A 26,461-nucleotide genomic window follows, 5' to 3' on the forward strand; every position below is an offset into this window, starting at 1 on the left:
GGTACTTGCCAAATGCCATCCCAGCAGCCACACGCCTCTTCTGTTTCTATTTTTTACCTTCTTCCTGAAACTCTGTGGTCCTTTCTCTTTAGTGTCCATTCCTTGGGAGACTTCCAACTTGTTCACTTTCTCCAGGAGACAATTTCAGGTTTCCAGTGCTTTATCTCAAAATATTTAGTCTCTGTAAAGGGACTATAAAGCTCTATACAATGCAAAGGAGGCACCATATTATTGCCTTTTTATTTTTTATTTTTTATTTCTCATGCTAAACCAAACTGTCTCCTAGACGGTTTTGACACTAGTACACTGAGAGGATCTATAGCCAAGTCTTTAAAAGTTAGTTAGTGATTTAAAAAAGAAAGGAGGAAAGTCCTAGAACTTGAGGCAAAACTATGAGAACAATGACTACATCCTACGAGGCACATCACTAGGTGTCTCTTGTTCCCTCCTGGCTCCTGTCTGGCATCAAGCTTGCCATTGTCCCGCACCTTCATCCTAAACCCTGTCAGGTACTTCTGTATGCCTCCACTTCCATCTTTCTTGTCCATGCTGTCTCAGGACTGCCTTCCTTCCTGGCCATGCCTGCTCTCTCCTCCTTGCATCAAGAGCCTCAAGCAGTGTGTTAACACGGGGCCTGGCACCCTTCCTACATTCCGTGTAATGTGACATCCAGCTGTCGTGCAGACGGTCACTGATGCCATGCTATGGAGCGCTTCTCCACCTTTTATGCATCTCTGATGTTATAGTGCAATACCAGGAATTGATTATCTGCTTCAGCACCTGACACAAGACAGAGTTTCAAGTTGGTGACTGCAAGGATGGGATTCAATTTAGTTGCTGATCACTTCTTTTGTGGCGTATCTTATACACATGGAAGAAGATAGCAAAGCATTTTAACACCAGGTAATTCTTAAATAGTTTTCTCTTTGGTAGGATCGTAGAAACACCTTTCCAGTCACTTCCCGAGAAGAAGACTGTGTTTATAATCACCTTCCTTAATAAAGGGCCTCAAAATCTCCTGTAAAGATATGGTTTCCAGGATGTTAGGTATTTTCAGAATAGAACCATCTGAAGTAGAAAACAAGATCGCAGGACACTTAGAATCCTTGCTGGGGAGCCCTTGCTAGAGATTTCCTAGGATCAGTTCAACAATTTTGGGCAAGGAGATTAAAATTTTGTATTTAAAAACGTGAATAAAGCTGTTTATGAACATTCCCTACGTGGCTTGCTGTTAGGGACAATGGCTTTTTCTTTTTAGACCTCAGTAGGAGTTGTTTGTTGGTTTGTGTGTTTGATGAGAAGGGAATCGTGGGTAGGGAGCTTGGCTGGCCGTAGGTGTTCAGGGTGAGGTGGACAGGGGTCAAGGCAGGAGGCCCGAGAGACCTCCCTGCTCTGGATTCAGAGGATCACGCTGCTGTGTGTAGGGACGAGGAAACAGGGACAAGACACAGTGCTGAGGGCCCAGCTGTCAGCTCCTGCTCCGTTGACAGCCTTCACATGAGGCTGTTTCTTCCCAGTGCAAATCTGGCCATTGAGGCAAAGGGGTCTGGGCAGCAGATTTATTTTCTTTTGCACTAAGGTGCTTCACCCAGTTCCACAAGCCTCGAATGACCCCGAGACTCCGATGAAGCTTAGTGGAGGAGCTAACAACCGTTTGCTCATTTATATTTTACTGAGTTCACATCAAGCAGTAGTTTTCACTTGAGCTAGAGAGACGAATGAATCTCATTCTGCCCTGGAAGGAGTTCCTGGTTCAGGGTGGGAATGGGGGTACACACAGAGAGACTGCAGGGGAAAGCATTCATTGTAGAGACTGGCATGTGTCAAGAACATAAATGAGGCCTCGGGTCAGGTGTTCTGCTTTACGACTATAGCACCCAAAATAGGCAACGTTATTGTCACACATTAAGGAAGGAAACTGGGGCCTTCAGAGGCCAAGAAACAGGCCCAAGGTCATACAAATGATGATGGACATTCCATCTCTTGACCTACTTGGCCTACTCACCTGCTTTATGTACAGGCAAGGAGAAAACTTGCTATGTCCCTTCAAAGAGAGGAGGGCGGCGATCAGGTCCGGGAGGATAAGAGGCACGTCTGTGGTGGATAAGGGAGGAGTTTGCTTGCAGCTGTTGAGGAAGGAGTGGCTGGATCCCAGGGAGGACCTCTCTTGCCTGTCTTCTTACACCATCCTCCTGTGGCAGAGAGGAACCCGTTCTGTCTTCCCGATTCCGTTACAGGATCCAACCTCATGCCTGCATCCAAGCTCACTTCCTCCCCAAAGGCCCCCTGCCTTCCAGTGACCTCTCTCCGGGTCTGCGTTTAGACCTTCAGCCTGTGGATCTGGGGCAGGAAAGAGAAGCACGCGGCCCCTCACAGGAGGAAGGCTGTTGACCAGAACGATCTTCGCCAAGCCCTTGAAGCCTGCTGAGAGCCCCGCCCCTCCTCCAGGCTGAAGGGCCAGGCCAGGGCACTCGTGTGGTTTCTTGCGCATCCCAGGACTCTGTGTACACTGCCCCTCCCTTCACGGCCCTGGCGACAGCGCTCTGGATGCCGCCCTCCAGCGTCCTCACCAAGCCACCATACATTAAGGATGCGTTAACCGCTCTAGCTGGCTCACTGCTAGTGCAGCAGGGCCAGCCGCAGGCACAGGTTGTTGTCCATCCTTGACCACAGGCCGGACTGGAAACCGCAGCCGTGGCGTGCCATCAGCAGACACAATCCAAGCCACCGCCCTGGGCAAAGACCTGTTCAGATTACGGCATGTCCTGACTGCAGACCGCTTAGCACCTGGCTAAAGGCGGAAGTTTCCAAATGGGACCATTGTAAATTGGGGCCACTCAATAGGCACACTCCTATTACTGCAGCCTTTACTGTCCCCAGCACCGCAAAGCCCTTGTCCAGGGTCCATTAGAGAAGGCTCCATTTCCACCCTCAGTCTGCTTTGAGGCACTAACAGGATACTAGAAATGAATGCACCCACACCTGAACACAGGCAGGCTTCCCTGAGCCAGCGTGAGGAGAGCCCTGGCAATCCTGCCCAGCATGCTGCCTCCTCGGCCCCCTGCGAGTGCAGGAGGGAGACTAACAATTCACCATGTCGCTTTCTGCGCCTGCCGCCCTGGGAACTGAGAGTGACACGCGGCTGTCCGCGCCGGGTCAGGCCGCAGATGCGGACACGCTGTACAGACAGCCCTCCCGCCTTGGCTCAGGCAAGCCTGTATTTTTAGTCCTGCCTGTCGCTGCCAAGGCAAGAAGCTCAAGGAGCTGGAGGACAAGATTCCTGGCCTGCAAGTCAAGCTCTTGCCTCAGGCGGCAGCAACCTTTACTGCAGGTACTTGTTTGCCCTGGAGGGAGGGGCACTGTGGGCTTGGCCTGGGCCTCCTTGGCAGCATTTGAAGCCCCGGAATGGGTTGGAGAGTGAATGACAGGTATCTTTGAGCTGCAGGTAAAATATTGGTAACTGGATAGGTATGTGCAAAAAATGACAGATTTGAGATTGGGGTCGTTTTGGATTGACTTCTCCCTCTGTGTACAGCGGATGAAAGAAGTCTCACTGTCTAGATTACAATGTTACAAAGTGTCAAGAGGATACTTTGTCACTTGACAGAATGAACTGGGTGGCTGCATGGGTACAAGGCAGCGAGGGTTCATTTTTCTTGCTCATCAGGTGGTACCGCAGAAATCACTGCTTCTTTCATCCCTGCTCTCGCGCCTCAGCTATGCGCCAGCCCCTCACACGCCCCCCCTTGGAATGCTACACTTATGTGTTCTGCCGTGTTTTCCTGGCAGTTTAAAGATGCAGGCATTTCAGCACTGATGTCACTGACCGCCGCGACTCTCCAGCGCCGTGGAGGCACTGGCCCAGCTCTGCCATGTCATGTAGGCTTCACTGCCCTGCCCAGTTCCGAGTCACCAGTTCTGCCAGAACAGCCGCTGTGGGGTGGGGGGCGCTTCCTCCTAGTTTCCCATGGAGTTCTCACCTCCTCCAGTTAGAATGACCCTGAACTCTGCCTGTCCTGTGGCTTCATGAAATGGCCAGGCAGGCATCGAGGCCAAGCACAGCATGTCTTTGTCGTTGTCGCTCAGCACTGAAGTGACGCCACGGTGCACATTAAAGCCTACGAGGTGATGGACAACATTGCCAGGACAGTTATTGGTGTTAAATGAGCTGCTTTTCCCAGCTGCAGTGAACTTGGAGAGAAAGGACTGTGTCTTGCCTTATCTGTTCCGCGCACTTTGTATACAGGCAGCCGTCAGCATGCATCTGCTAAATCGGGTAGTTTCTGGTCACTAGCAACCCCAGGGGCATTCTCTGGGGTTCCTGGTGAATGTGAGTGCCACAGGAAGGAATTTACTCACAAACCCACAATCAAAGCTCAGTGATTCTGCCCATCATCCTTCACATTGATGAGATTTTATTGCCTTTTTACTGATTCACAGTAGAAAGTAAATAGCTTTCTGTTTTCTCTTTACTAGGGACTCAGGATTTATGCTCATTGTGCTATTGAATTTCTGTCTGTGGCAACTTACTTAAGTGCCCAGGTGTGCCCATAAATACACGCACAGTCACGCACAGGAACAGGTGTATTAGAACTGCCAAGCTGGCTCCGTTATTGACCCACGAGCTTAGATAATGGATGTTAGTGTTGACCGTGGTATTGACAAGAACGCTTTATCACAAGGCGTAGTAGGTAATTATGACCACAGCCTCTGTATCTGAGGGTTTAACTCATGCAGCCACTTTTCACAAATGATCCTAGCGTGTCCTCACATGCACGCACGCACGCACGCATGCACGCAGGCGACACGGCTTCCTCTGCTACGCAAGCAGCCATGGAAGCATGCCATCACAAAGCAGACTAGGCTCTGTACACACGCGGCTCACACGCAGCTCATACACAGCTCGCACGCAGCTCACGCGCGGCTCGCATGCAGCTCACACGCAGCTCACACACAGCTCACACGCAGCTCACACACAGCTCACCTTCTGCTGACCGATCCTTTATCATCTTAGATTTACTATGGATCGTGGCCACGCTTTTCCCAGTTCCACGAAGCAGGTTCTTGCTATGAATGCTCGTTTGACTTTGGGAGGAAAGTGTGGCACATGTAAAAAGAATGCGATACAATGGATACAATGTGTCAGAGAAGCAGGAAGCTCCAGGGAATTCTGTGATGCGCTTGAAGGCATCCACTCCAGAAGTTTGGAAGCCTATTCGGAAAATTAAGCACATGGCAACATCACCCAGGAATCTGCCCTGGAATCGTTTTATTTTTCCTGTTGGTTAAATCGGCAGGCAGCAGTGCCCCTACCTTATTCTGAATGTGTACCAACCACGCCAAACTCTCAGTCAAGTGTGTGAATATTCTGTGGTGTTTCTGGAAGTGTTCGCTGTGGTCGCACGCCCTAGACATACACACAGGCAGACAGACAGACAGACACACACACACACATTAAAACAGATTTCACACTGCTGTCACCGCACTGCAGTGGGAACTGTAGGTGTTAGGATTGCTGTCCTGTGTGTCATCACCGCCTCCAGGACAATCTTGGATCAAAGGCTGGAGCTTCCGGAGACTGTCTCTTCTGTGAAACAAAGACGTTTGTATCCACAAGTGAGAGCTCCCAGAAGGCCACGCTGCAGAGCTGTAGAAGGCTATCTACATACAATGGCAAGGCTCCTTAAAGGTTCCCACTCTGGCTCCTTTCATCCAGCGAAACTTCTGTGCAGCCTATAGGTGTATAAAATAAACATACAAAACAGACATTTTCTGAAGATAATTTACTAAGAAGTTTATTTTCAAAAGTTTGTCCGGGGCTGGAGATACAGCTGAGTTCGGACACTGCTTGCCTAGCATGGAAGCATGGGGGTTGATTCCCAATGTAGCCTAAGCTGGGCTTGGTGGCAGCGCCTTCTAATCCTAGCAACTGGGAGGTAGAAGCAGGAGAATCCTGACATTAAACATGGCTGCACAGCAGGTTCAAGGGCATAGCCTGGACTAATGAAACCTGACTCCAAAACTGTGTGAATGAAATAAAAAATGTTTCCGTACATAACACACACACACACACACACACACACACACACACTTACCATTTATTAAAGATGAAAAAAATTGCATACTGAGATAGATGTGCCTATTTACTTTTTTAATAAAAAATTAATTCTTGATTTAATATTTGAAATTTCAGTGTTAGAGAATCTTCAGTGCTTTTCAGAATTGATCAATATTTTGATCTTATAGTTGCCAAAGCTGAGAATGTCACCTTACACCCAAAAAATGTAATAAAATGACAAAAAGTATGTTTATGGTCACTTTAAAAATTGTTGAGAGCTTTGTTTTTATCTCAAGCCAGAATACCTTCAATATTTTTAATGAAATTAAACAACTTAAATTGGTTTTTGTTTTTATTTTTATTTGGTTTTCTGAGACAGGGTTTCTCTGTGTAGCCTTGGCTGTCCTGGACTCACTTTGTAGACCAGGCTGGCCTCAATCTCACAGAAATCCACCTGCCTCTGACTCCCCGAGTGCTGGGATTACATGTGTGCCACTGTGCAGTATTTTTTAAATCAAGTTTTCTGACAGAAGACCCTCTAAAGGCATGACCATTTGATACTGACATGCTGAGGAACAATGGGAGGAAAAATACTGAAGTGTTTTTGTAACTAAACTATTATGCTTTTGTGAAAGCAGAAAACTTAACCAGTATAAACAAACAAGCAAACAGCAGCAGCAGCAACAAAAACAACAACAAAAAACAAACAACACCAAAACAAAATACCTCACTTCATCATATCTAAGAACCTCAAACCTAGCTGAGGACCTGAGTTCGAGTCCCTGCACCAAGTCCAGCGGCTCACAGCTGCCCACAGAATCCTTCTTCTGCATATTCAAAACCATCTTCTAGTTTCCTCAGGACAAGCAACAGGGCTCCCAGCTGCTGAGTGTGCTGGCTGTAGTTTTAAATCTTAATGTTTAAATCCATTTTAAGGCGCTCAGAGGAGAAAGTGATGGGTTATCACACTCACAGGTCCTCATCACTTCCTTTCTTGTTTTTGATTTCCCAAGCGTGGTCTTGTTTTGACTGCTGTGGATCTCAAGAACCCACTTGAGCAGCAGCTCCCGTGGGACGAGCCTGCTGCAGCAAATGCTTCATTCCGGAGTCTCAAATGCCCTTTTCTCGCATCTGTTTTTTGATGTTGCTAGGTGCAGACTCTCAAGCTGAGAGAGTCTGGCACTTTAAAGTGTTCTACTGTGTTTTCCTAATTATCTCTTTTATTTTTTAGACTATATATTATCTCCCGCTCTCTCTGATGAGGGATTTGTGGTCACCGCTCCCTGGATGTGGCATTTTTCTCTCCTTAGATACGTTCAAGAGAGCAATAGTTTTCAGTCACTTTACTTTCAGCTGTCTGAGAGAATTTCTTTGACCTCACAAACTTCGGAGTTCCTGTGTCTATAGACTTGTCTTTCCCCACACTCGTGGAGATAATTGGCTTTGCTTTGTGAAGAACTTTGTTTCTAAGCCAAAATCTGCTTCTGCTCGAGGAGTCTCTGTGTATACAAATGTGAGAGCCTTTGATTTGGTCACACAAGGATCCAGAACACCATTCGTTTTCCTCAGCTCATATTTGTCAGTGTTTTCTTTGTGTCGTCACCGAGGCCATCTCTTGTGGTGGTAAAAAGCCACCTCAGACGTCACATTTTCAGAAATTTTTCCTGCAGATGCAGAGATTCCGCTTGGTTTGTTATAGGCTTCTCCGCTCTTTTCGTGCATCTCAAGCGCATCCATCCCTCAGCACCGGCCTGGACTCTGTCTGAGAGCTGAGAGCTGAATCACTGGCCTCCCATTTGCTGACTCCCTGCCTGTTCCCCAAAGCCTTGGTCAGAGTTTCGTGGTCCTGGTGTATAAAATAATCCTAAGTTGTATCCTAGGCAGGTTTGAATAGCATATTCTCTGACTTTATATTTTTAAAAGAATTCAGAAAATATTAACCTATCAGGCCAGAAAACCAGTCTTTTCACCCTGTCCTTTATGTTTGTCTTGGCAGCTTTGACATCCACTGAATTTTCAGAGAACCCAGGGTCCTGCACTTAGTGTGCCTAGTTGGGATCCTGCGCTTGGTGTGCCCTACCTGGGGTTGGCTCTGGGGTGCTGGAATATGGTTCTCAAAGGCTTTGACACACTCCCCTGGGCATTTGTGCCTGAGGAACGTGGGAGTGAGCTTGATACTAGTGTTGGTTCCTGCACGGAACTTCAGTTTCCCAGCTTTCTCCCAGCACAGTGCCCCATCCCCTCAGCTCTCGGTTGAGTTCTAGCCCAGTTTAGACCCAGTCCTGTGGCATAGATCTTTGTAAAAACAGCAAGAACCAAAAGGAAATATTCAACAAGGACCCCCCCCCCCCCATGCTTTGGAGAACGATGATCCCCTTTTCAGGTTCCTCCATGGATCATCTTCCAGATATTGGATGCTAATGTTCACTGGGGTAGAAATTCAGAGACACACTTGAGGGAGAATTGTCTTTCTTGGCTACTAAATATTTTGCCAACCTCACTACAGCTACAAGCCAGACACCACAGCAGTCATGGGGGCTATGGCCAAGAGTCAGCACTGGAAAGTAGGATGAAGGCTGACCTCTTCACCACTGCAGCCAGAGCCTAGCCAACCCCAAAGACAGCAAACTTTCTTCCCTTGGCACCGTGATGGCTGATAGCTCAGCTTTCTAGAGCCCTGCCCTTCGTTTCCTAAGATCACAGTTGATTGACATATTTCTTCCTTGGAGGCAGGATTGAGAAAAATAAATTTTATTTCCCCATAAAGACTCTATATTTTCCTTAAGAAAATTATAATTTGACTAATATATCTCTCTGAGCTTACCCCATTTACACAAAAAGAGAATGCATTGTAGCATTTTTTTGCCTTAGGGAAATGATGAATTTGTTTAATAGATTGGTAATTATCCAGCTCAAAAATGATCATTAGGATGCCTTTTCCTTTGATTACTATAAATCACCAGACCCACAATCCATTAATCACCAGCTGCATGCAGTTCCTCGGCCTGTTTGTCCTTGAGCAAGAGGCTCCCGAACGACTTCACGCTGACACTTTCTTCCTGTAAGACAAACATTTAATGAAAGCCACATTCCATACTCGGCTGACTTTACCTCTTCGCTTTTATATTCTTTTTATTTATTTTATTGATACAAGCCTTTCTTAGCAGTTTAAATTTTATTATCGTGTGTACCAATACCCTCCATGAGAGCCGTGGTCTAAACAGAAGCCAGCCTTTTGGTTAGGGCTGTCAGGGGCTCACCAGTGTGCAAATGCCATCTCAGTGAGATGAGGCGGTGTTTGGAAGTCACAGGGTTGCCTTTTCTGTGGTCACACTGGGCAGATCCTCAACCATTCCCCTTTCCAGAAAGGAAAACCCTTGGTTAGAGGAATGAGCTGATACATTCAGAATGTTGGTGGTGCTAAGGCTGAGCGAGAAGCATTGCTGAAGTGTGTCCATATGGGTGTGGCCGAGCTTGGTTTCAAGCTAAGGATGCGTATTCCAGATCATGCCTGGTCCGCTATGTGAGATTCTGCCCAGCAGCCCTGCATGGCCTTAGAACGAGGAGAAGCCAGGTCCTGTGTGCCAGCCACTCCAAGCAGGGCTAATGCATTTCTGTCTTTGTTCTTGGTTTCCAGTTTACCGTGGCTTCTGGGCAGTCCTGCTGCTCCTGGGGGTCGTGGCCGCCGTGACTGCGAGCTTCCTGATCATCTGTGCAGCCCCGTTCTCCAGTCACCTCCTCTACAAAGTTGGAGGAGGCTCCTACATTGCCGCAGGTAGGCGCAACACCCAAGGCGTGGTCTCTAGTCGCATTCCCTGTGCTTGTGTTTTAGACACACGTCTAGAGTTCGGGCCTTTATTAATAGCAATACACCGATGCTCAGGAACTGGAGTTCCTGCACGCTCGCTATACGCCTGGCCTTTTCACAGATTTCCCGTTTCCGTGAGCTGCCAGCCTTTGCCCATCGAATCCTCAGTAGGCAAATGAAAACCCTGAGGCTGATGATCCACCCTGGCATCGGTGAAGGATACTAGTCTATACTTTTTTATCTGTGACCCGTCTTCTATACACTATCAAATGTATAAATGTGAGGCTGATATTCACAATGACAAAATGTCTTAGTCAGGGTTCCTGTTGCTATGACGAAACACCGTGACAGAAGTAAACTCGGGAAGGAATGAAGATGATTTCACTCATACTTCCTTACCAAAGCACATCACGGAAGGAAGTCAGGGCGGGAACTGAATTCGAGGCCATGGAGGGGGGCAGCTCACAGGCTTGCTCAGCCCCCTTTCCCCAGAACCCAAGACCACCTTCTGAAGGTAGCTCCACCCACAATGGGCTGACCAGTCCCCCATCAAGCACTAACTAAGAAAATGCCCCCACAGACTTGCCTGTAGGCCAGTCTTCCGGAGACCTTTTCTCAATCATGGTTTGTTCCTTGAAGATGACCCTAGCTTGTGTCAGGCAAACAAACAACAACACAAACAAAACCCCACACAGGACAGAAGGGCCTGAGCATGGTTGGCCAAACTCACCGTGGTTGTGCTGTACCGTAGCATCATGGAGTGTTTCTATGTGAGGCCACAGTGAAGGACACAGGAGAGGAGCTGATGACAGATTTGCTTGTCTTTAGGAGACTTGTGTGACAGCACATGATGCTGTTCTTCAAATTTCAGCCAGCGATCCATTATCACTCACATAGGACAGCCCAGGCTCTTCATAATGAAGACTGTGCTCACCCATGGCTCCTCTGCTCACACAGCACCTCTCTGAGGAGCCTCCTGACCAATGGCTCTGCCCTTCTTTTACCTTTCTTGGGCTACAGGCACCTGCCAGAGCTCATGGTCGTTTAACCTCTTCCTGTCTTTACTAAGGTAGAACCCCACATACCATTCAGCCTGCTGCTTTTAAGTAAGTAATTCAGTGGAATTTTTAGTCATCCTGCGAAGGAGCTCCATCTTCCCTCCTCCTCCCCTTTATAAGAAACTACTAATCTGCTACCTGTTTTTATGTATTTGCTTATTTGGAATGTTTTATGTAAAGGACATCTCATGCTCTTTGGAAGAGATTTTAAAAAACAAATACCATTTTTCTCCAAACTGAAACAGTGCCTATTCTGAAAGCTAAGTAGGTGATTATGAGAACAGATCCTTTGACTTTTAATTTCCTTGATGGCACAATTATAAATCATGTGTGCATGATTTTGCAAGAATATAAAGAAAATGAACATCTCATGAAAGAAAACACCACAGTGCATCACATCGTTTGGGGCAGGAAGAGTCGTGTGTTCAGAGACAACTATAGCTGACTTTCCGCCAGAAAGTTCTACCAGAAAATGCAGTCTTTAAGGACTTGTGAGGCCAACAACCGAAGGGTAACACTGAGCATTATCGACAGAAGAACTTTAGAATCTTTTGTCCATTATTAATAATTTGACAATTTTATTCTCTCAAAGTTACATGCTATCTTATGGGGAACCATGCGAACATGGACTGCTTTTCTTGCCCAAGACTCATCAGCTAGGAACAATTTCTTTGTGCCAGGTGGAGTGAAGATTTGTACAGAACTGAGCTTCTAACATTTTATTTAGAATTTAGGTTTCATAGAATTTGAAACGAAGGAGTTTCCGCCTATGGGCCCTGGCTCCAACTTCGCAGTCTTTCTAGACTTGTCCAACCCTCACTTTCTTGTCCTTTATGACCGCTCTGCTTCTCTGCTGTCCTCTGCCCAGCACTTAGGAACAGGTGCAGCTCGGCCTCAGGGTACTGTGGCCAACTTACCAGGGCCACAGACAGGGCCGAGCACTTTATTTACTTGGGAAGATGGAACCTGGGAAGGGCACAGCTGAATTCCGAGCAGCCGTTCTGAGGCGTGTGCATACAAAGGGTTTTTGTCAGCAGCAGAAGCCTGTGTAGGGTGTTCCACGCTTGGCAGATGGACACTGAAGTTGCAGCTGTCGGGTGGGAGCAGAGGGTTGGTCCATGATATCTCCGTGCTGTGCCAACTCAGGGCAGGGCTTGGGAAGAGGGTGTGGCCTCACCCTGTGCTTGGGTACCCCTCCTCACCTTCCCGCCCTGGGCACGTGTTTTCTGAGGAGGTGCAGCTCTGAATAAAATTTGTCTTAACTGCCAGGGTATTGTAACCCTCAGTCTATGCCTCAGTGATTCACACACCTGAGAAAACCTTAGCTCCCTGCTAGAGGGCTCTGATAAAGAAAAGATGGCCTCTTTCTTCACATTGATATAGAAGGAAAACTAACACAGACATACGTGCAGGCAAAACACCATACGTATAAAATAAAAGCAAATGGTTGTAAAATTAAAACCAGAAGCCAATTCACTAGCTAGAAATCAACGCGTGCTCTCTTCCCATCGTACAATCATCTGCCTGCCTTGTCCTGAGGGCCGCCTGGGGTGAATCCTGAGCTTTGTGCTGACAGGGGAAGCAGATGGCACCGCACACCTGCCTGGTGGAGTAGCAAGGGGACCCATGCTTGGGCCAAACTCTTGCTGTCCCCTTGGGTTGTAACCCTCTCGTCAATCAAAGGGTGGTGACCTGAGCATTTTGATGGAAACGAGAGAGACCCCTGCTAGCAGATTCTAGAAGATTCCCGGGTGGAGGAGCTCACACTTGTGTGCCCTGCCTCATTCTGTGCCCCTCCTCCAGGACAGCTGTCTCCTGGGCTCTCATTGCTCAGCAGGGGCATGAGCAGAGTGACCTGGCATGAATTACATAAATCTCCCATCAGGAGGACGAACAGGCCGAACCCCAGCCTTCAGGGGCTTACGGTGTCCCCTCCTGTACTGGAAGAATTGCCATATAAAAGTGTTTGACTGTGAGCCCTTTTGGAAATGTAGTGCCAGCAAAGGCTGGCTTGGAAGCCAGTAGGGTCTGTGGCTTCCTTTCTTGCAGAAGCTCAAGCATACTGCAAAAGTTCCCCAAGCTTCCTAAGAAATCACGTTTATCCCTGCGTGATGGGAGCACTCACAGTGACCTCGTCCTGGAGATGTTCCCCTATGTGGGAGAAGAAGCAGCGACCAGAAGCCGGTGGTTTAGCTCAGACGCTCCTTCTCCTCTGGCTGAGAATGACTATGAGGTCACACGGGGGCGGGGCTCTGTCCACCCCTTGTCATAGCTGTATCTTCCACAGGAGGCACAGCGGAGAAGTACAGGGAGAGGCTCTGCGCAGAGCAGGAGGGGGCAGGAGACCCAGGGCAGGAAGGGTTAGGAAGGAGCCTGCTGACAGGCCCGGGGGTCACCGGGCTGGAAACAGCGCCTGGGCCTGACGCACATACGGGGCTAGTGGCAGTGGTGGCTTTGCCAAAGTCGCTTCAGACATGTCTTTCCTGCTGTGCTGGAGGCAGTTGTGAAAGAGTGCTTGATGGAATCTGCACTCTGACGTATGCCTGCCACGTGGCCTTGGAGTTGAAAGGGCACACTCCACCCCAGCCAATTGTCAGTGGAGCTCAAGTCTGGAAGTTCCTAGAGCAGTGCTCTCAGGGGAACGTGAAGACCTCATCTCCCTCAAGAGATGCCTTCGCACACTTCCTCGGTGCTGACACTATTGTCATGTGGGAAAGCACCCCTTCAGATTGCACCTTCTGCTCTCCAGGGTCTGACACTTTGCACTAATGCCACATAGTAGCTAAAGTAAATCAGCCTCACCCAACCCGACACAGGAGAGAGTTTTATCTCAAAAACATTTTAAAATATGGCAGCTGTTCCCCAGAGGCTTCTGTGATAGTTGTGTGTGTGTGTGTGTGTGTGTGTGTGCGCACGCGCGCGTCCATGTGGGTAGCAGCCTCATAAGCCCTTTCTGATGGGGTACCATATGGCATAAGTGATAGGACCCTGTTAAGAGGAAACCAGAGCCCCAGAGCCAGGGTTCCAGAGGGGTCCTTCCACACTGTTCTTTGAACCAGCAGTGAATGGCCAGAGTGTGGTGTTTGCTTCTTCACTAACGCTGATAACGTCTTACACTTTCCTGCTATCACAGGTAATGTGCTTGGTGGGGAGCGCATTTCAGCCAGGTCCACCAGGACAGCCATATTTGCCAGGAGGCCGCTCTACAAAGAACATTTACCTCCTCTAATGAGAGGGCTGGTGGGGAGGGTAGGGGGTGTCATTAGCTGGAAATGTGAAGCGTCACCCTCCAGATGGATGAGTTCAAGTCTGGATCGGTTTGTGCTTTTCAAAGTCCTTGGTGAAGAATGGGGAGAATGGTGCCATCTGGTGGACAGTCCTGGCAGAACACTGGAGGCAAACATTCCATTTACCCTCTAAGTCCTTCTCAGGCTGTCAAGGGACCCTTTCACAGGGGTCACCTAAGACATCGGAAAACACAGATATTTACACTGTGATTCATATCAGTAGCAAAATTACAGTTATGAAGTAGCAACAAAATAATTTTATGGTTGGGCTCACCACAACGTGAGGAACTGCTTAAAGGGTCACAGCGTTAGGAAGGTTGAGACCACTGCTGTAAGATCTCAGAGCTGGAAGAAACCCTGAGGAGTTGATTCTTTGCTTCCAGACCAGCTCTGAAACAGCGGGGTCACATGAAATTCTCCGATGCCTTAGAACACTGGGAATTACATTACTAGCCATTTGCAGAAGCTCATGCCAAACCATGATGATGATGATGGTGATGATGATGATGTTGTTGATGGTGATGAAGATGATAGCTGATGCTTCTTAAGATTAACATGCTTCCAGCACAGTGCTGACTGTGTGTGTCATCTATCTCCCATGACCTCTTTCTTATATGATCACAGCTTTGCCAATGAAGGAACAGATGGAGAAGGGAGAAACATGTGCAGGGTTACTTAGCAGCGGAAAGTGTTCCAGCCAGTAGAGAGAGCTGAAAGCCAGTGTGGTCAGAATCCAGACTTGTGCCTTTCAAACACTTCTGGAAGCTCAGTGGTTGTGTATAAAGCCCCCCCCCCTTAGGGGTGAATGAAACTCAGCTCTTCAGGTGAAATCCTAATTGCCTGAAGATAGTTCTCTGTTAATTCTCGTTTCTCATTGGCATTCATTGCATTGAGCACACGGATGTCTAATGCAGAAAATCACCGTAAGTGTTTGGGTAGCCCTGTTTGTAGTACCTCCTCAGGTGAGCTGAGGAGGTAAAAGCATGACTCCAGAAAGTGAAAGGGAAGGGTCAGTCCCTGTGTCTGGGAAGTGGTGGGGTGGGCATCGTGGCAAACGCCAGTTAGGTGGATGGTACACTGGTTACAACTGCAGGAACACTTAGGACTAACTCAGAGGACTGCAGAAATGTCGGTGGAGAAGTCTAAGAAAACATGGGAAAGCTCGAGAGTGCTGGGCATACTGACTTTGTTGTCCCAAATTCCCGAAATACAATACATGAAAGAGCATCATCTGATTCTAAGAGGAAACTGTACCTATTAGTGTAAAAAAAAACCAAACAGCAAGTTATTACAAAACACAATTTAACATATTTTAAAGGACATTTAGCTGTGTGCTCAGAAAAACAGTCTTGGCTTTAATGCACGCAATATTCATGAAATTACTTAGGAAATGCTTTCAACTGTAATGAGAAGTATTAGCATCTAGAAAGCTGGCAGATTTCCCATTTCCCTGTTTGTATTGTATAGAGGATAGGATAGATGCGATGGGCTTGGCACAGAACTAACTGTGTGAGAGGGTCAGCTTGCGTGAGTCCCCGTTGGCCAGGCACACAGATCTTGTGGAAATGCATTGAGGCCTCAAACATGGACATTTCTTCAGTACCTGGGACATTACACTTTAAATTACATGACCGCAGGCTTGTAAGTGCTGTGCTATCTTAAGCTGATAGCATTTGGTGAGTTAATCTTAAATTTAACCTGCTAAGATGTGGGGACCCTGAGATTCCATCCTCCTAGTCTCCACTGGTGGCCTGGCCTCAGGCTGCTGGCCTGGTGCCACCTAGGTTTTTTTCTTTTCCTTAGCTGTAAATATTAGTATTTTTAATGACAAGCTAGAAACATTTCTGAAATATTGTAGGAGCATAACTCCTTCCAAAGGATTCACAGCCAAAGGGGCGCAAGTATGAGCAATGTCCTATTTCCTAGTTGGCGACTAGTTCACACGTGTTTTACAACTGAACCTCATCATATTTCATACTGATTCATATGTTATTCTATGTTTGCCAAGTAAATGTTGAATTTTTTTTAAAGAGAAGAAACCCAAAACAACTGATTACAAAGTACCCCCGTGCTACAGGCTTTAGCCGTTCAGTAGCACCTTGAACAGCCATCAAGAACTCTGCTTAGAAATCAGAGTTAGTGTGGAAATTAAGGTTGTATTCTGCTGCTTCTCAAGAGCTGCGTCCTCAGTTGGGCTTCAGGGCGACTGGGGTTCTGGGACTGGAGAGACGGTGCATGCAAGCCCCACCAAGTACCAGCCCAATCCAGGGCCATTTTGTCAGTGTGCCATGGTAACCCACAAAAGATTTTATTGCCGTTCCCCCCTGCAAAACTATTTGGCCTAAGCGAATGCTACCTGTCATTTCAAACTCTATGACTATGTCAATGTGCCGAAAAACAATGTATTTATTGTAGCCTAATTCCTAAGAGTCCAACCTAGAATCGATCAGACGTTGACAGGCTGATGAGTGGATAGACAGGCTGGACTTCACTGCTAACATGGCCTTTAGGGGCCGCAGTGGCACAGGCTTGGTGAAGTGTGCCAGGGGAACCCAAACACCACAGAGCCTCTACCAGAAGAGCTTCTAACGTCTAAGCCAAGTCACAGCGTGACACTTCGGTAGAGCAGAAACGGGATGCTGAAAGGGCGGGCATAAAGGATTTCTCTAAGTGAGAGATATATTGTGTCCTCCTGGTGTTACTGTTTTTCAAAGCCCATCTAACCTTACTTTTAAAAACATGAGCATAAGAAACAACAGAACTAGAAGGAATGTATACATGAGAAAAATCTCCAAAGTACCAGAGTTTAGTACCATGTGGGAACTAAGTTACTAAATGCCTATATGAAGAGTATTTGTATATTGTCTGCATTGCTCCCCTGTTCCCCACAAATCATTCAATGCCCTAAGACCTAAGGTAGGCATCTGTGGCACAGCCCTCGTGGTGAATTCACCTCATGACGAGTCACTCTCTCCACTATAAAATGACAGCGATGACTTCCTTTTGGGTCTCCTGGCTGAGAACTTGCTCATTGCTCTTTCCCTAACAGGCCCATGAGCCCAGATTTTTGCTCTTTTCTCTTCTTACTGAAAGCCTCTGCCAGCCCTCCAGACAGCTCCATTACGTCTCTCTGTATCTTCCTGGAATGTTTTTCTTGTTATTGGGTGTTTGGGGGATATTACCAGATGAGTGTGGGAGATTTACCAATGGACTCCAGTCTGAAATAACCCCTTGGGTAATGTTTGGTCTTAGTGGACACTTAACTACTTTAGATCTCTTTTTCCTTCCTTCCCTCCATTCCTCTGTCCCTTCATCCTTCCATCCCTCTGTCTCTCCATCCCTCTGTCCTTCCATCCTCTGTCCCTCCATCCCTTGTCCTTCCATCCCTCTGTCTCTCTATCACCCTGTCCCTCCCTTCCTCTCTTCCTCTCTGCCTCCTTCCTCTCCTTCTTTCTTTTGAGAGGTAGGAATTACTGTGTATGTCTGGCTGTGTATGTCTGGTGACTCACTACATAACCACATTTGAATTTGCGGCAAGCCTCCTGCTTGACCCCGTGAGAGCTGGTATAAGGTATGGGCCATCCTGCATGCTTATAGACCTCATTTCCATCCTCTGAAAGGAGTGTGTGCATCTCCAAGTAGAGAGAAAAAGAGACATTTGTCATGATTTTAGTTTGCTTTTTGCCTTAACTGTCCTGGAAAGGCACTTTTTAAAATCATGATTCCTATGTCCATTAAAAGTTGAAATAATTTGGCAATGAACTTGTCTATCCTCACAATTAACCAAAGAATTATCTTGGATTCATAATTCCTCCCACAGTAAAGCCCATCACCACCTACGATTTAAATTAAAACACAGGAAATGCAGTTTTTCGTGAACAGTTGAAGATCAATTTTTCATTTCAAGTCACTCTCAAACATCTTTAAAAATTCATATACACGGTATCAGTTACCTTTCTGCTGCTTTGATAAAACACCATGACCAAATTCGGTCTGTGAAAGAAAAACTTTATTTTGGCTTACATGGCCATCGGGAGATGAATTCATCCTGCCAGGATGACAGGGCAGCAAGTGGCAGGTGTGGTGTCAGGAGCGAGAAGCTGAGGGATTGTATCTTCAGAGGCAGGTGAGAGTGAAATGAGTGGAAGTGAAGGTGAGAGCAAAACGGGAGCAGGAGAGACATCCTACTCTCAGAGCCTGCCCCCAGAGACATACTCCCTCCAGAAAGGTCAGGCCTAAACCTCCCCCAGATTAACCACGTGTGTGTGTGTGTGTGTGTGTGTGAGAGAGAGAGAGAGAGAGAGAGAGAGAGAGAGAGAGAGAGATAAGAACATAGAACTTCTTAAAAAAAACCCTTTATGTCTTTTTCTCAATTTTCTGCACACAAATGTGCTTATAAATCTGTTTTTACAGCATGGTTATAAGAAGTTTTACACCTGTGCTTCTTTTATTCTTGTTTTTTTGTGACACAGAACTAGCATTGTGCGTAGAACGCCTTGGCCATGGGGAGTCCTTGTGAAGCTTAGCCTCTCTCTGATTACTCCCATCATCAACAGCTCTGCTCAGTGTCCATCTGTAACTGGATGGCGTGCCCTTTGCTTCTGGGTAGTGGGGGATAGGCTTTGAAATTGAACTTAGGCATATAAAACACACAGGCTCAGGCACGGGTGTGTGCGTGTGTGAGATGATCCACGTGAAACGTGCAGGTTAAATGACACTAGGACATGCTGTCTATGAGGGACTCCATGTACCTTTCTGGCTGCTCAGCTCCTTATTCGTTGTTTAGGATGACCATAGTACTAATGGTCTTTGAGACCATTCTTAGGCTTTTTTTCTTTTGCTGAGCTATTTTGTAATTTTAAAAATTAGACTCCAGAAAACAGGTATCATAAAATGTAATTGTAAACAAACTGGCTTTTGAACTATATGGTCATCTTTAACAGTAATTCTATTAGTATAGAAACAAATGGATGCCCGATCTTAGCACTGATTTCTGTTCTACAAAGGCAGTGTGTTACCCCGTCCTGTTGGTGCTCACAGTCTATAAATAAATCTTCCCACCCACGTTCCTCTCAGCGCCCGTGGCCACAGGGCTGCCCCTCCTCGCCCGAAGTCCTCTTCTTCCTGGTTTGGGACGGCCTTCAGTTCTACAAAGACAAATTGCAGGCACTTTCATCCAGCTCCCTCCATTGCTGGTTTTGTAACTTTTAATTTCCTTCACAACAAAGGATCTGACCTTGAGCACAAATTGTGTTTGCTTGGGTCACGGGGGTCTCCCCCAAACCGGATCTGGATCTTCTTTAACTTTCAGGACCTCGGAATTGTTGAAGAGCAGAGGCCTCTGTGTTCTGGAACGGTGCTGGACTTGGTTTTGATGCTGTTCGTGACTGGAGCAGGCTCTGCGTCTTGATGTGGCACCCCTTCCGTGCAGTGACCCCCACCTTCACACCGACGCAGACAGCACTGGAGATGTTCGCTCGGCTCACTTTGAATACAGTGGCATTTGACACGTTTCTTTAGTAAAATTTACCCTTTGTGCCCTTACAGTTAACACTTTGTGGACGGGCTGAGCCTGCGGGAGTATTTGCTGTCTCATCTACACACTTCATCTCTGTCACCTGCCATCGGCGACTGCGCATTTACCCTGGTGCATTCGATTTCTAGCGTGACGGAGATCACCCGATTCCTCTTCTTTTCACATTTGTAGCAGTGCGATACACAGCTCCAGTTACAATTAACGATTTGTTGTTTGCTTAGCCTAGCCGTATGCAGCAGCCACCCGACTCTCCTCTTGACCACAGACCCTGTTCAGCTTCTTATGGTTAAATCTCGTCGCTCCAGCAGTTAAAGGCATTCACCCGCATTTCCCACCCCCGCTTATCACTTGTAATTTAATGGGGAGGGAGGTACGGAGTGTTTTGCCCCATGGGTAAGATAGAATCATAAACTGATTTCATATAAATTAAATGGACTATGTTAATTTGTATCTATTAATGAACAGAATAACAAATGAAAGAAATGGGTATTTTTAATGTTTTCATAATGCAATCCTTCTCCAAATAACAGCATTCTTTAGGTATAAGTTATTTCTTACTAAAAATCATCTACATTATTGCTTACAATGTACTTTTTAACATTCTAAATCCAATCATGGCTCTTGAAAAAAATGCATATGAGGCGTCTGATTTTTCACAAAGGCAATTTCATATCTTAATAAGAATATCTGAAAAGATGATGTTTCTGTGATGGAAGGAAGATCAAAACCATAGCAACAAATAACCTGGAGACTGTGGCTGTGTCTGCAGGAGGCGAAGATGCTAAGCAAGGCCCACACCTTTAGACTCACAGAGTACACCGTGTGCACAGTGCTGTATGATGGAGGCACGGAGTCACTGTGCAGCCATATTGCCAAAACCCCAAGTAAAGCTTTGTCGGGAGTTTGCTCTCTGGCTGCATCTCTACTGTTCCTCTGCTGCAGCTGTTACTCAGTGGTGGTGGCCTTGTCCTGTGGGCCAGTGCGTGAATTACAGCACAGATCCCAGCATGAAGCGTGTGTCTGTTTGGGGCAACACCTAGGTTGATTTCATGTCGATCTTTAGCTGGAGTGGTCAATGTGAGCAGGTGTAAACTTGGACACCAACACATCACAACATAGTTGCAAACCTTTCTTTTGGGTCTAAGCCTCAAGATTCTTTCTGAACTTGATGGCCTGGTGGTAGCGTATCATCCCCTCGGTGGAGGACGACAACAAATGTGCCGAGCAAGTTGGAGGGTTGAGCTATTAAAAGCCATTCTCCTCCATCAGTATGCTGCCGTTTCTGCTCTTTTCAATAGAAATAGGTTAGCTTTTAGATACACAGCAATCAAAACATGAACATTTTATGCTTGCTGTCATTGTTATCTTAAGTCTTCTCCAATGGACACGTTAAAGGCTTTGACATCAGCCTGTGACTTTCCTCTCAGGGGCAGACTCTCCTGGAGACAAGGCCTAGTGGGAGAGAGCTAGGTTATCAGGGACATACTCTTAATGGGACGCTGGGACCCTGCTCCTTCTTTTTCCTCTCTCTTGGTGCTTCATTGCTCTTCTTAAGTAAACAGTGTCCTCAGCGAAATGATTCACTATGAGGTTTTAACTTGTGACAGGCCCTAAAGCCACAGGGACTGGCCTCTGAAACTGTGAGTCAAAATAAGCACGTCCTCTTTAGAAATTCAGTATCTCAGACTGATAGACACATCACTGGGCTTCACACAATGCAAGTTGTTTAGTTCACCAGCTACTTCGGTGAGCATAACTGTAAATGTTATGCTTGGTTCAACCTTTCGGACAACAGCAAATGCCCCTCAGGTTCTACGCTTGGTCCAAACCCTGCAGGCTGTGCAGTTTGTGTGACTTACTAACTAGCACATCAGAAACCTCTGTCGTCATCAGAAGCTGATAACGTCACCAGAAGCCAATGATGAGCTCTGCCTGGTAGTTAGAGTAGCCGTTACATCTGAAGAGCTGCTCCCAAAGCTGCTCTCAAATGTCACTATCCCCAAGCGTCTGTCTTCTCAGTGGTTAAGGTCAGGTCTCGTCAGCGCTCTAGCAGTGCTTTGAACTGATGGATTATGTAGGGGTGTTGATAAACTGTGATGTTGGTTCTTTCCCTCTTCCTCTTTGGCTTCCCCCTCCCTCACTGACCCACCGCCTTTCTCTTCCTTCTTCCTCTTCTCTCTCTTCTTCCTCTTCCTCCACTTCTTGGCTCCCTCTTCTCTTGCCCTTTCTTCTCTTTCCTGCCTGCTCCTTCTTTCTTCCTGCTTATGTTCTGCTCTTCTTCCTTTCTCTTACTTCCCTGCTCCCTTCTCCTTTTCACCCTTCTCTTTCTTTCCTTTATTCTTCCTTTTCTCTTCTCTGCCCTTCTTTTTACCCCTTTCCCTTCTCTTTCATATGTTTTCTTCCTTACCTCTCTCTTCTTTCTCCTATTTCCCCATTTCTCTTTTCATTCTTCCTTTCCTTTTCCTCTCTCCTCCCATCTTCCCCTCCCTTCTTTCATTTAAATAAAGCCTGTGGTATCAAATTTATATAGTTCTTATATTTCTCAGACTCTTGTCATCAATTTTCTTCCATCGTTCTTTCAAGACACATACATGTGTGTGTCTAGTGCATTTAATATATATATATTACCATGAATGGCTAGATGAGGGGTTTCTGGAGAGGTGTTTCATGCGTTAAGAGCACTGGTTGCTCTTCTGATTTCCAGAGCCCCATGGTGGCACATACCCAGGTGTAAGCAACTCCAGTCTTAGGGGATTAAACACCCTCTCTGGCCTCCTCTGGCGCTGACTGTGTGTGAACACGCTGTACACAGCTATAAATGCAGGCAGAACATCCATACACATGAAATAAAAATGCCGCTTTCGATAGTCGTTGCACAGTTTGTACATTCAAGGGGCCACGCCTGTCCTAGTGTGGCATTCACATGACTTTTCCTTCCGTGGCCATGTTTGCTTGTGGCTGTATAGAGATAGATGGGTTTCCATGGTGTAGGAAGGGCTTGAAGAAAGCCAGGAGCCATGTCCGTACACCCTTAATGTCCGGGGCTGATTTCCACTATGTCCACCGTGCCACATGTATGTTAAAAGAAGTCATGATGGTCACAATGCTTTCCTCAGTCTCAGCATCCGTTAAAGTGTGTAAGTGTCTAACGTAAATGCTCACACATTCAGCACAGTACCTGGAAAACAGCAAACACTCGATAAATGCCTACCAACTGTGGCTGCTGTCTCAGTGCTGGTACAGGCCTCCACAGAATGCTTAAATACACAGCCTGATTGATGAGGTCAGCGTAGGAAGTGTAATTTTGCTGCTGTTCTGAATCGTGTCATAAATGCCTGTGTTTTCTGGTAGTCTTGGGTGACCCCTGTGAAAGGGTTCTGCAATGCCCCAAAGGGTCTCAGCGTAGCACAAGCTGAGAAAGAATAGCCCAGGGTCTGACTTAGTGCAGAACTGGGGCATTTATCCTTCAGTCCATAAGTAGTTTAGGGGGCCGAGAGGGGCCACATCTCCAGGCTGATGGCCGGTCTTCTGTCCTCCTCAGGCGTGTTCTTCTCCCTCGTGGTGATGCTGTACGTCATCTGGGTCCAGGCGGTGGCCGACATGGACAGCTACAGAGCCATGAAGATGAAAGACTGCTGGGAGTTCTCGCCCTCCGTGCTGTACGGCTGGTCCTTCTTTCTGGCCCCCGCCGGCATTGTCTTTTCCCTGCTGGCTGGCTTGCTCTTCCTCGTCGTTGGACGGCACATCCAGACCCATCACTGACGTTTGCCCGACCGTGTTCGGGAGAGCTCTCAGAGCACCACCCTTTCCTCTCCGCTCTGTGTCAGCACTGGTGTCAGCTGATGTGCACTTAGAGCTGTTCTCTCTAATGAGTCATTTTCCCTGTGATTTCCCCACACACGGAGGTCCTCTGACTTCCCCAGAACCCAAAGCTGTCTCTGCCGGAAGGAACGCGTTCTGTAGGGAGCAGGTGCTGGGTCCATCATTCAGTTTGGAGTAATTGGTAGCGTGCAAATGTGATCACCAAAGCAACCCAAGCTGAGGTGGAATGTCTCCTTGACATTCACTTCTGCTATTTTTTTCTAACAAGGAGAATAATTACGAATGGAAAACAAATGTCAGGCGACTGATTTTGTTTCTTCTCCACCTCCGTGCCCATCACAGCCACATACCCACCCGCTGACTTCTTCGAGCAAGTGATTCATTATTTAAAAATAGACAGCAGCTGTTCCTCCTATCAGAACTCCGAGCTCCCGAGCTCAAATGGGCCACAGCAGTTACGCCAAATGTGCGCAGTCTAATTCATTACCAAGTGCATCACCTGAGATTTTTTTCTTAACTTTACTTGCTTACAGAAACCTCACACTCTTGGAAAGCAGCAAATCCACACGGCACAAGTGCATATTAGAACTCTGTGAAGTTAGAGGGTGTTAACCCCGAATTGTAATGTGCTTTAAAATTTGTAAAGCCAAGAGCCCCAGTGTAGCACATAATTCTATTCCATATTTCAAAATTCCCATTTAAAACTTACGTGGCTAAGATGTTCAGCATGTTTGAATTTATTGAAAGGACGTGTTTTTAATATTGCCCATCTGTAACGTTCCCAGATACCTCCATGTGAGGGTCGGAACAGCCTTGCTTTATGAAGACCGTGGCGTATTAACTGTCTCCAGTGTGTTACGTGATCCAGTTCGCCTGATCATTTGATTCCCATATTGTCCCGAAATTTCTTCCTCTTTGCAACAGACGCATTAACGCTTGCAGTTGCACAATTTCTCCTAACCTCACACAATTACATTTGTGGGGAAATGTAATTCTTTATTATTCACTAGCACAGGCACTTTGCAGATCGAAGGGGTTCCTTTGCCAGGATTGTTGATTAAGATCAAGCCCATATCTGAAAGGCTTCCTCCCTTGGTACTTGCATTCTGAAAGTTTCTATCCAGAAGGGTTTTGGCGTTAGTGAGGCCGAGAGAAACAGCACCGAGCTTTGCTGGGACCCACTGCTGCTTTCTGCCGCTGGAGCAAGAAGGGAAGGCAGCACTGAGGCAGGGGAATGAGCACCAGGTGCTCTGCGCAGGAGGGCTTAGCCCTTCTCAGCTGCTGCATGTTCAGTGTGATGCTGCCTCAGCCCTCCCTACTGCTGTACACGCAGGGACAGCTGGAAGGGCAGCAGGAGCCTGAGCGTCCGCATGAGGCGTTTCAGGGCAGGATTTCCCTGAGCCGCTAACCGCTCTCTGTAAAGCTCCAGGGGCTTGCTTCATCTTGCAAACCGTTTCGAGGACCTCAGTGCACTTTCGCGTTCCTTTCCCTTTGTTGGCTTCCCTTTCCTTTTGATATTGATTCATTTACTCCCCTGCTGTCTTCGGCTTGGTTATCAGGAGAGTAATTCTGGGTTCTTTAAGTGTATCGCCTGTGATCTTAAGCTATGGCATGCCATTAAGTGTGCCAGGAGACGCTTAAATGTATCTGGTTATTTGTGTCATCCTAACCTACAATTCTTTTTTTGTAGAACTTTGGAATGAAACCTTTTTCAGGACTGTATGCCATTTACATTTCACATGCAAGCTGTTTCTAGTAAAAGTTTGAATATTTATAAATTTCAGATGGTCGCCCTTACTTTTTTATTCACCTTTTTTGTTTTTATTATTTTTTAATTCACTTGTGTGGCTACTGTGTGTTTATAATAAGGCAACTGGCCAGAGAGCTGGTGGGTGTGATGATTTACACAGCCCCACACATCAGAAGTCTTTCTGGGTTGTAAGGTGACCGTGACGCTTGCACTGATGGTAAGCACCATTTTCAAGTGCTCAAGAAGTGGACAGAACTGGGTGAGTTGTGCCTGCTGGGTTGGTGTATAAACTAGTGCGTGAAAATAAGCGCAACAGCTTCATGTCTGAGCGGCACCGTGCTCCAATTGTCCACGATTTGTTTGTTTCTGTTGGGGACACTGGCTCCTTCTGGAAGCAGTCAAGGGAAAGGTTAAGCTTTCTTGAGTGTTGATTTTGTACTGTAACTTTTTCATTTAACAAGTAGGACAGCTCTTCGGGATGCAGGTGAAGAGAGTAAGGAAGGCAGTGAGGAATGCCGTACATTTCTGGCAGCTGTGGTGTCTCTGTGTAGTGGACTTTCTCAGTGGCCTTAGGTCAGTCAGCAGCAGATAACGCATTAATTAAAGGCAGCTGGAGAACATACACAGTGCACATTAATGGTGGGGTTCAGCTCAGGTTCCGATGTAGGAAGTGGAAAATGACATACTCACTATCTGGCATGCTGCCCTCTGCAGTCATTTTACCAAGAATCTGCAAAATACTGTGTTGAATTTAAAGGTTAAATTTATTTGTGAAGGAATACAGTAGAGAAAATATCACCATTTGGTAATTAGCATTAAAATATACAGGTGTGTGTCAGAGAGAGCCAGAGACTCACACACACAGAGACACACAGAGACAGACACACACAGAGAGACAGTGGCACAGATGCAGAGACAGATACAGACAGAGAGAGAGTGTTGGATTCCAGGAATGCATGGAAAGGTAAACTGGTTGCTGTGGTCAGTGTAAGTGAGCTGGGCACAGGGTAGTTTTCTTGGATAGTACTGACGTCATTTCCGGACGACACCTTAACAGTGCCCCTCACCTGAGGATGATCTATCCAATGTTGCCATAACTTGATCTGTGTTTTCATGAAAGTCACCACACCGGTCTTGGAAAA

General features: G+C 46.8%; 1 protein-coding gene and 1 long non-coding RNA gene across 3 annotated transcripts in view; one reads left to right on the forward strand and one right to left on the reverse strand.

Moving 5' to 3' along the window:
- The window catches only part of Tmem182 (transmembrane protein 182), a 39,899-nt gene extending 16,390 nt beyond the window's left edge, over window positions 1-23,509 (forward strand). The window contains exons 4-5 of the mRNA XM_055608218.1: window positions 9,696-9,833; window positions 23,289-23,509. Coding sequence (XP_055464193.1) covers window positions 9,696-9,833; window positions 23,289-23,509 — 359 coding nt within the window. The remainder of the gene's footprint in view (window positions 1-9,695; window positions 9,834-23,288) is intronic.
- On the reverse strand, window positions 8,851-13,124 carry LOC129677577 (uncharacterized). Of its 2 annotated transcripts, XR_008720215.1 has the most exons (4): window positions 13,050-13,124; window positions 11,842-12,014; window positions 10,597-10,668; window positions 8,851-9,117 (listed from the first exon to the last, which is right to left on the reverse strand). It is a non-coding gene; the product is annotated as an uncharacterized LOC129677577 (long non-coding RNA). The 2 variants fall into 2 exon arrangements; XR_008720214.1 differs by having other exon boundaries at window positions 10,597-12,014.
- Window positions 23,510-26,461: the final 2,952 nt, after the last annotated feature.

The sequence above is a fragment of the Psammomys obesus genome, unplaced genomic scaffold (genome assembly GCF_907164565.1).
Source record: "Psammomys obesus unplaced genomic scaffold, mPsaObe1.curated_primary_1811, whole genome shotgun sequence".
Taxonomy (NCBI): domain Eukaryota; kingdom Metazoa; phylum Chordata; class Mammalia; order Rodentia; family Muridae; genus Psammomys; species Psammomys obesus.